Below are 10,643 nucleotides of genomic sequence, written 5' to 3'. Positions count from 1 at the left end.
CTTTTTAAGGTGTGGTGACCAGAATTACATTTCCAACAATTTCTTGAAAGATTGGGGTAACATTTTGCCAGCTTATCTGGGGATAAGTGCCATCTATGGGCCATCATAATCTTGTAAACTTTGATCATGTCACCCCTCAGCCGTCATTTCTCCAAGCTAAAGAGTCCCAAGCGCTTTAACCTTTCTTCACAGGGAAAGTGTTCCAACCCTTTTATCATTCGAGTTGCCCTTTTCTTCACTTTTCCCAGTGCTATAATATCCTTTCTGAGGTGTGGTGACCAGATAGCTTGACTCTTCTGCATGGAACTAGTGTGAGAGTTCCATTGTGGCATGGGGGAGTGGTTCGTATACCAGGCTTGGCTCTGCGGTCCCCAGCATGAAATCTTCACTTAACCACGAAGTGCGCTGGGTGACCTCAGGCTGGTCAAGCTCTTTCAGCCGAAGGTTAAACTACCTCACAGGATTGTTGTGAGGATGAAATAGGATGGAAGAACCGTTCTGTCTCTGAGACGTGAGGTCCCCGCTTGGAGTACCAGTGGGAGAAAGGTGCAATAAAGATATGTAATTTCTAGCAGCTTATTGCATTGTTTATTGAATACAGTATGTTGTTTTCATTGCTTTTTAAAAAATATTTATTATTTATTTATTAAACTTATATCCCGCCCTCCCCCGTAGGGCTCAGGGCGGCTTACATGGCAAGAAATCTTGCAATAATAAAACATCAAATAATTTAGTAGCATTTAAAACTTGAACTGCTGAACTACTGACCTTCCACAGCCTGCAGTTCAGCGTCTTAACCACTGGAGCCACCGCAGCTCCTTTTAGCAGCGTATTGCATTGTTTATTGAATGCATTATGTTGTTTTCGTTGCTTTTTAAAAAATGATGTAATGCGCCTTGGGTCTGAGTGGCAAAGAGCAAGACGTGAACTGGAGCAGGGTTGGGAAAAGCAAGGATTCTTCTAAAGAGGGATTGGGTGAGAAGGGGGACCTCTGACGACTTGTGCTTTTTTCTCTCCTCCAGAAACGCTGATGGACTCCACCACAGCCACGGCAGAACTAGGGTGGATGGTGCACCCACCATCTGGGGTGAGTTTCTGGATGGGCCAGGGCAGCGGGAATGGGGTGGGGTGGGCGGGAGGACGGTGCTTGAAGAGGGACTCCCTGGCCTGTAGCATCTTTTGCGGCTGGCCTCAATGACAAAGGGATTCTGGGTAGCTTCTGAGAGCCTTTGGAGCTAGCGAGGCACACGGGTCAACTGTGCCGAGGACCGAATTTGAGTCTGGAGAGAAGGCAAATTGCTGCTAGGGTTGCCAACCTCCAGGTGGTGGCTGGAGATCTCCTGGGATTACAACTGCTCTCCAGAAGATAGAGATCAGTTCCCCGGGAGAAAATGGCTGCTTTGGAAGATGCAAAGCCCAGCCTTCCCAGGGTGCACCCCCTCCCCAATCTCTAGGAGTTTCTAAATTGCTAGACAGGTAATAGAATGCACAGCTCACAGGTAAAGCACATGCTTTGTATGTATAAAGCTTTTGACCCTCTTAAGGGTTGCATCCTGCAGAAAATTTATGCTAGCAGGGGGCAATTTTCTCCAACCCCAATGGTAGACTTCCTACCGTCCCTTATGGTATTCCTGGTAGAGTCCCTGTATTTTTGAGCTGTACTAGGAGGGGCAAGATGTGGAAGTCCCTCTCCACTGGTAGAAATCTTTTTCCAAAGTAGAGAGTGACTGTGAGATTCAAATAGGGTTGCCAACCTCCAGGTGGGGCCTGTAGCTCTCCCAGAATTACAGCTGGTCTCCAGACTACAGAGATCTGTCCCCCTGGAGGAAATGGCAACTTTTGGAGGGTGGACTCTAGGGCATCATATACCACACTGAGGGCCAGCCCCAAACCTCAAGAAATCCCCAACCTGGAGCTGGCAACCCTAGATTCAAGCCTTGATAAAAAAAAATGTCTTTCAATTGAAAGTATTTACTGAGCTGTTTTTGAAAGCAATGAAGACAGAAGTAAAGCAAAGTAGTGGTAAGCATTCAGAAGAAAGGCTACCTTACGGTCTCCTGGCATGGATGGCCCAGGCTAGCCTGATCTCGTCAAATCTCGGAAGCTAAGCAGGGTCAGTCCTGGTTAGTATTTGGATGGGAGACCACCGAGGAAGTCCAGGGTCGCTGTGCAGAGGCAGGCAAGGGCAAACCCACCTCTGTTCGTCTCTTGCCTTGAATACCTTACAAGGGTTGCCATAAGTCGGCTCTGACTTGACCGCACTTTACGCACACCACATAGCAGGTCAATTTGTCCTGTTTGGAAGTGACTACAATCTTAGCAGAGGGACAATCAGCAAAGCTCAGTTTCTTTACTAAGTTTGTTCCTGACTCTCTGCAACCAGTGTGGGGAGGGGGCAGGAGAAAGCAACGAGCCCTTGAGTTCCTGCTGGGCTTTGTCTAGAAAAAGAGCCCTGAACTGAATAATCTCATCCTTGCCATCACAGAACATTTCACTGTAGTCACATAGTAAGCTTCCTGTTGACTCGTCAATTGATACTATTTGATCAGTCGATTCAGGTAGGTGCCAGTGTTTTATGACAGAGATCTGTGGGGAAGGGAGGGGGAGGGGCCGAGAGTAAGGGGCATATGTTTTGCATGCTTTAAAATGACCTCTGGTCCCTCCCCCAATGACTTTCGAAGTCCCCTACCGCAAATGTGTTGGGAAGGAGCCGCTCATTGTGAAGTGGTGAAAACGGCTCATGGTGATTTTCCGTCAGGGTGTCATAAACTCATAGAATAATTCCGATAAGGCTGACAGCACTAATGAATGCAATTAGCTGATTAATTAACTTCATAGCAGGTCAGTTTGTCCTGTTTGGCCCTATATATATATATATGCAGGGCTATTTTTGGGCAGGAACGCACAGGAACGGAGTTCCGGCTGGCTCCCGAGTTGGCCACGCCCAGCAGGAACTCAGTAGCATAATAGGCCACACCTAACAGCAGAATCTCATTAGGATTGGCTACACTAGGGGTGTGTGGCCTAACATGCAAAGGAGTTCCTGCTACCAAAAAAGCCCTGGGTTTTGACAACAAAGCAAACAGAATAAGAAGCAAAAGGTGGGTGTGGCTGGATGACCACACTTCTGGTAACATGCGGGTGTGGCCTAATGTGCTAATGAGCTGTGCTGTCAGGGGTGTGGCCTAATATGCTAATGAGTTTCTGCTGGGCTTTTTCTACAAAAAAGCCCTGTATATATGTAGCATTTAATGGGGGAGCACACTACCAATACCACTGTAGGAAATAATGTACAGCACCATCCTATGCAAGTCTACTCAGAAGCAACTTCCATTATGTTGAATGGGGTTTACTAACAGGTAAACGAGCATACGTGTGCAGCTTTGGTATCTTATTTGTTTTAGGCTTCACATTTAGGAGGGAGCACTTCTGGTCTCTTAGGGAAGTTTCATCCCATGTCCTGAAACTGCTGGAAGAATTGAGAGAGAGTGAATGTTGTCTGCCTGTTCAGCAAGTCTGTGAGCAGACCCCTTCTACTAGAACCCTCCCTCTCCATCCAGGCCAGTTTTACTTCCAGCCTCACCCGGAGGTTGGCAACTCAGCTTTTCAGTGATGCCCTTTCCCTGGTTGTCTGCTGAGGTTTATCTGATTCATGATGATTAAAGACATATCTGATCAGATCTGGGTTTTTTGTAGCGAACATGCTTTCTGCTATAATTTTTGTTTGTTCTGAGGGTTGCTGGTGTTTAGCATGGGGCTGCTTCCTCCTTTGCCTCCCCCCCCCCCCCCCCCCCGCTGATTGATTCTGTTTATTTTACAGAATTGTTCTGTTTTTAAACGTTGGCCCCTGCCTCGAGAATTGTCATCACTGAAACATGGGATAGATTGTTTTCTGTAAGTTCCCCCTCCAGTTTCTCATCAGAGGTATCAGGTGGACAGGACAGCAGGACACAGGCATTCAACCTTTCTTTGTTCCTGGATCTTGTCCCAGCCACCCCCCTTCAGCTGATGGCGGTATGATGATATGGTTAGGCAAAAGACCTGGGTTCGAATCTCCGCTTTCTCCTGAAGCTCACTGGGTGATCCTGAGCCAGCTTTTTAGACTAACAGGGTTGCTGCAAAAATAAACTAGAGGCAGGAAGAATGACGTATGCTCAGGGGTCATTTCCCGTGGGAGCGCACAGGAGCGGAGCTCTGGCAGTAAAGCGCCCAGGGGATGGGCACATGCAACAAGCCCCACCCCCTTGCTCCTCAGTCAGAGCAAGAAGCAGCCAGGTAAGCTGCAGAGCTCTCCCACCCCAGCCTACCCGGTCCAAAACAGTCCAGTGGCACCTTTAAGACCAAGTTTTATTCAGGTACGAGCTCTCCCTCTTCTGCGAGGACAGATCTGCATATCCCCCCCCCGATAGCTAGCAATCCAAAACAGTCCAGTGGAGCCTGAGTGGTGGGTGTTGCCTTCTGACACACCTCCGGTGATGTCAGGGGGTGTGGCATATGCAAATAAGTTATGCTAATGAGTTATGCTAATGAGCTCCTGCACCTCCTTTTTTACGAAATGACCCCTGCGTATGCTGCTCCGAATTCAGTGGGGGGAGTAAAAGTGTAGACCATCGATGAGGCCATCAGAGCCCTATCTCCAGCTTAGAGGAAAATCTCCCTGGAGGATCACGTTGTATTGATGTTTAATTGCCATTGCTGAGAAGGTGGGGATCTATGTTGAATCCCAAGGGAGAAAAAATTATTTTAGAAATTGCTGAAATAACAAGAATTACAATGCCAGCAGATCCTGAATTAATTCTACTTAATCTTTGGGAGAATCTGAAAATTCCTAAATGACAAGATTTATGAATGATAATGGCCACGGCAGCAAAAAGTACTATAGCTAAAAAAAATGGAAAGATGACAACCCCCCTACAGTGCATTCTTGGTATATGAAGTTATGGGATTATTTTATTATGAATAAGATAACAAATGACATTCACAAATGTGATTCTCGGGTAAATGAATCATATATACTGGAAAAATGGGCTCCCTTTATAAAATGGAAGTTTAAACATCAAGATGGCACGGGAAAACTAATGTCAGAGTATTACTTTACGCTAGTTGCAATCAGTTAGTGAAATATATTTTTAAACACTCACTCTGTTTGCACTATCCCTTTTATCTTTTGTAAGATAAGTTTAGTTTGTAGGTTTGTTGGCTTATGTTTTAGACGGGAACTATTTTATGCTATTCTCTGTCACTGGAAGAAAAAGTTTTTTGTTACAGTTTATGTTAATGTTCATGTTTATGATATGTTTATTTCGAAATAATTTTTTAAAAGGCAGGGGAAGGACTGGAAATCCTTCCCCCGCTCCCCCAAAATCTCCTTTTCGAGGATTCTCTTAAGTTCTCAGGGTCCTAAGTGGGTCATTTTCCTTTCCCTCTGTTGGTCCTTTAACAGACTCTCGTCTTCTCTCAAAGCTCCTCAACTCCCTGGCCCACACTCAGGCATGAATCTGCCTGATACTGAATCAGACCCTTGATCTATCAAAGTCAGTCTCGTCTGCTCAGGTTGGCTGCGGCTCCCCAGGCTCTCAGGCTGAGGTCTTTCGCATCACCTCCTGCCTGTTCCTTTTAGCTTGGAAATGCCAAGGATCGAACCGGGGACCTTCAGCACGCCAAGCGGATGCTCTACCACTGAACCACGGCCCCTCCCCGTGGTCCCTCCTCGCTCAGCCCCCATCTGACTGGATTGGGGAGGATTCCTTTCTTCTTTCTGTGTGAACTTACATTTCTGTATAACCAGGCGGTCTGGTTTTGCCGCTCTGTGTGGGACCCGACCGCTTTCTCGTCAGAAGGAGCCATTTCCACAGGCCCCTTTGTGGGCGCCCGTTGTCGACTGAGAGGCAGTGTGGGAAACACAACCGGACAAATAATATTAAGTCTAGAATAAACAGATAGGAAATACCCTCTCTCACTCCCTCAACGCCCCCCTCCCCCAATATGTTGAAATAAATGCCAGTCTTTACGCCGCCGCCGCACTTATTTAGCGAGGACGGACTAACGCGGCCACCCCTTTGTTATCACCGCCTCTGTCAGTCCTTGCAGAACGATGCTCTTCTTTTTCCCCCCAGCTGCCAAGGTTGGACTCCCCCCCCTCTTCTCCGAGCAGCGGACCCCCCTCACTTCTGGAATGGACAGGGAGCTGTCCAGAAGGAGACCCCCCTTTCCCCCCTTAGTCCCAAACGCTTATGAATAGCTGTGCCCTGCCTGTCAATGTGAGTGTGCGGGGGGAGGGGGGGAGCGTGCACAGGTTTTGCTAGCAAGCGTGCGAAGGGTGGGCCGGCGGGCTCAATAGACGAACCCCCCCCCTTCAGGTCGGCTTCTCCTCTTTCCATGCCTGGCCTGTCTTGAATGCCGGGTTGCGGAGAAGGGAGCCCCACCGTCCACTGGGGGGGCTGCGTGAAGGAGCTTTGTTTGGGTCCCAGCCTTTTCAGGCCCAGCATGTTAATTAGCAGTGGGGGGGAGGGAGGGGGGCAGAGTCTCCTAATTAAGCTGCAAGGAAATGGGGGGGAGAGGAATCTTTTCTCATCCCGCTGGAAGAAAAATAACAGGGGATCCTGGGAGGTGCCACTCTGAAGGGATTTGCTAGGCCGTGGCTGGAAAAGCAATCCAGCCGTAGAGTAGAGTAGATTTGGGAGCCGGGGTCTCTAGGGAAGAGGGGCAGGGAGAGGGAGGGCGCTGAGGAGAAACCGGGAAGAGCTATTTCTCCCCCCCCTTCATAAAATACTAAGATTTGGAGACGCTGGGGGTAGCCAGGCTCTCTGGCTGGGGACTGAAGATCTCCGGGAATCAGAACTAATCTCCGGGAATCAGAACTAATCTCCAGACCACAGAGGTCAGTTCCCCTGGATAAAATGGCTGCTCTAGAGGGTGGACTAGGGTCGCCAGGTCTGGGTTGGGAAATACCTGGAGGCTTTGGGGGTGGATCCGGGAGAGGGCGAGGTTTGGGGAGGGGAGTGGCCTCAGGAGGGTAGAGTGCCACAAAGTCCACCCTTCACAGCAGCCATTTTCTCCAGGGGAGCTGATCTCTTGTCAGCTGGAGATCATTTGTACAAGTGGGAGATCTCCAGGCCCCACCTGGAGGCTGGCAACCTTGGTTGGACTGACTAGGGATGCCAGCCTCCAGGTGGGACCTGGGGATCCCCTGGAATGACAGCTCATCTTCAGACCACGTACATCAGTTCCCCTGGAGAAAAGGGATGCTTTGGAGGGTGGACGGCATTGTTCCCCACTGAGGTCCCTGTCCTCCCCAGGTTCCACCCTCAAATCTTCAGGAGCTGATGCTTGCAACCCTAGCACCCCATACCCCCACTGATGGCCAAGGGGGACCTGGCAACCCTATTGAAGTCCATAGTATTATGTCCCACTGAGCTCACTCCCTTCCCCAAACACCCACCTTCCCCAAGCTCCATCCTCCAAACACCCAGGAATTTCCCAACCTGTAGTTGGCAACCCTAGGGATACCCCATGGAGTTGTTGAGCAAGTAGGTTTGGTACAGGTGAAAGGAAGCTCCTTTTCACACAGTGCCTTTGTTAGCTTGTGGAACTCACAGCCACAGTGGAAGACAGGATGGCTGCCAGACTAGATGTCTTTAAGAGGCATGGACACGGTCCTGACCTGGAGAGGCCGGGCAAGCCTGATCTCGTCAGGTCTCAGAAGCTAAGCAGGGTCAACTCTGGTAAGGACTTGGATGGGAGACGTCTTTGGAACGCCAGCCGTCAGGAAGTGGGGGCAGGCTTTATTCAGCCACCTCTCTGCATCTCCTCCAGGCCTCCAGTAGGGGTCAGTCACCAGAGGTCGGCATGACGTCCAGGTGCATGCACACTCACACGCAAATATAAAAAATGCAAAAAATACTCCCCCCCCCCAAGACGTCTGGACATATTCATGGTGGTGAAGAGGTCCATTAAAGGGGTACGAGGCTCATCTTCCATCTTCAGAGTAAGACTTTCTTGGTGGCCGCAATAAGAGAAGTCTTTAGCCCAGGGGTCGTTTCATAGAAAAAGAGCTAGGGGGACTCATTAGCATAACTCATTAGCATATGCCACACCCCCTGACATCACCGGAAGGCCCCATGAGGGGCCCGGCGGTGGACCTGCAAGGCCGGCGGGAGTGGAAGGAAGCCCCGCGAAGCCCCTCCCTGGCCCCAGGCAGGCAGGGGTGGGGAGAGGCAGGGAGGGAGCAACTTACCCTCCCTCTTCTCCTGCCTCCTCCTGGCTGAATGAGGGCCAGAAGCGGGGCGGCCGGAAGCAGGGGGCGGGGCTTCGTCATGTGCCCCGCCCCCCATACCTCACCCGGGGGAACTGCGACCCCCCGCGATCCCCCCCCGAAATGACCTCTGCTTTAGCCTCATCTGGACGCCCACTGAAGCAAATAGGATGCTGGATAAAGCAGACTATGGATCTGATCCTGCAGCGTGGTGTTCTGTATAATCCTTTGCCCCTAACCAATGCTCCCTCAAAGCTGTGAAGTCTTGTGAGCAAAAATTCTACTTTGTGAGCTACGGGCATTAAAGCTGTGAGCAAGCAATTTGCCTGCTGCATAAATTAGTTTGCTCTGGAGCCCTCCTTCCTGAGCCAAGACCAAAGTGTGTGAGCTGGAGGCTAAAAAACTGCGAGCTAGCTCACACTAACTCGGCCTAGAGGGAACACAGCCCCTGACTCTCTCTGGGATGGTCTGATACTCATTTCCATTAAATCCCTGCCTCATTTTTTGGGCTTTTGGGCGAATGCTTCTTTGCCCTCCCCGTTGAGCGAACAAAACCTGGATGTGTTTGAATTGCACCTTTCCAGCAAGGAGAACACCCAGCTCTCGTGTGAACTGAAATATTCAATTAAGTAATAAGATTTTTAAAAGAGACAGTGACAAAAAACTGTTAACAGCAAGTTTACCGACACCTGTTTCAGAAATGGGTGCAGAACAGGCTATTAGCAAAGTCAATGAATGCAGCGTAAATGAATTGCAGAGTAATTAACGGCAGGCGGAGAAGAGCCATCAGCAGTGAGTAATAATGTGTGCGTGTGCGGTGTGTGTGTGTGTGTTTTGGGGGGTGCTGAGGCGTCTGCCCTTGGTCTGGGGACAGGGATATTACAAGCATGGACGGCTACAAGCATGGACGGCTTCAAAAGCGAATTGGATAAGCATATGGAGCAGAGGTCCATCAGTGGCTATTAGCCACAAGGTATAGATAGGGACTCTGGGGCAAGTGATGCTCTGTCATCTTGGTGCTTGGGGGGGTCAACAGTGGGAGGGCTTCTAATGTCCTGGCCCCACTGGTGGACCTCCTGATGGCACTGGTATTTCTGGCCACTGTGTGACACAGAGTGTTGGACTGGATGGGCCTTTGGCCTGATCCAACATTGGCATCTCTTATGTTCTTATGTTCTTAAATACAGAAGAGTTTCCATGTTTTCGTCTGTGAAATGCTGGAGGCATTGGGGGTAATGGCATTGGCATGATTCCCACCCACGGAATGCATCTTTGTCACCTTCCTCTTCCCACGGCAGCCCCAAATGATGCTGGAAGTGACCCCCCCCTTCGAACAGCATTTAGATGAGGGCCGTTTCCGGCTGCCAAGGGAGCCAAGAGGCTCCAGAAGTAGAAATCCTCGTGCCCGTGGGGAAAACAATGGGCGAGTCAACGCTTTGGTCTTCTCATTGCTTTTTTCTGTCTAGACACCATATCCTTCTTCTAAGGAGCTCTGGGCAGCCTGTGTGGGACTCCTTCCTCATTCTGTCCTCACAACAACCCAGTAAGGTAGGTTGGATTGAGAGAGCGTGACTGGCCCGAGGTAATCCAGTGAGCTTCTCTGGCAGAGTGGGGATTCGAACCTGGGTCTCCTGGACCGTAGCCTGACACCCTAACCACTACACCACCGTGGCCCTTCCACAACTGTGCCTGTCCAGCTGCTTCCCCTTTCCAGCTGTCATTCTAGATATCTCTAATAATTCATAATTATTGTGTGGCATTGTATGTAGAGTAGCCAGGAGATCCTAAGCTGGTCTGGCAGCTGGAAGTTCTAGCTCTTTCAGCATTATGCACCACTAGGTGGTGAGCTAGACTTGTTTTTAAGGCAAGAGACGTTTCAGAGGTGGTTTGCCATTGCCTGCCTCTGCGTCACGACCCTGGTATTCCTTGGAGGTCACCCTTCCAAATACTAGCCAGGGCTGACCTTGCTTAGCTTCCGAGATCTGACAGGATTGGGCTGGCCTGGGCTAGTCTAGATGTCTCTTTGCAACATTACAGTGTGGTGTAGTGGTCAGAGTGTCAGACTAGGACCTGGGTTAAGATCCGGCTTCTAGTCCTCACAATGACATGGAAGCTTGCGGGGTGACCTTGGGCCAGCCACACAGTCTCCGTCTAACCTACCTGATGGGGCTGTGGTTGTTGTGAAGATAAAACACAGGAGAGGGGAATGGTGAAAACCACTTTGGGTCCCCGTTGGAGAGAAAGCCAGGGTATGAATGAAGCAAATAAATAAATAAATAAAACCCTGACCGTCTGAATACTGGTTTTGTACCAGTAGAAAAGAGCAAGAGTCCAGTAGAACCTTAAAGACTAACAACATTTGTGTCAGAACAGCGATTGAGTTCAGTGG

General features: G+C 49.7%; 1 protein-coding gene across 2 annotated transcripts in view; it reads left to right on the top strand.

The window, feature by feature from the left end:
- The first annotated feature begins 1,026 nt into the window (after window positions 1-1,026).
- Window positions 1,027-10,643, top strand: part of EPHB2 (EPH receptor B2) — a 132,639-nt gene continuing 123,022 nt past the window's right edge. For both annotated transcript variants that reach the window (XM_015416530.1, XM_015416529.1), the window contains exon 1: window positions 1,027-1,087. In XM_015416530.1, coding sequence (XP_015272016.1) covers window positions 1,031-1,087 — 57 coding nt within the window. In that variant the 5' untranslated portion in view covers window positions 1,027-1,030. The remainder of the gene's footprint in view (window positions 1,088-10,643) is intronic.

Source organism: Gekko japonicus, unplaced genomic scaffold (genome assembly GCF_001447785.1).
Source record: "Gekko japonicus isolate JY-2015 unplaced genomic scaffold, Gekko_japonicus_V1.1 scaffold2776, whole genome shotgun sequence".
NCBI lineage: Eukaryota > Metazoa > Chordata > Lepidosauria > Squamata > Gekkonidae > Gekko > Gekko japonicus.
The sequence above is the reverse complement of the archived record's forward strand: the minus strand, read 5'-3'. Positions and strand labels throughout refer to the sequence as shown.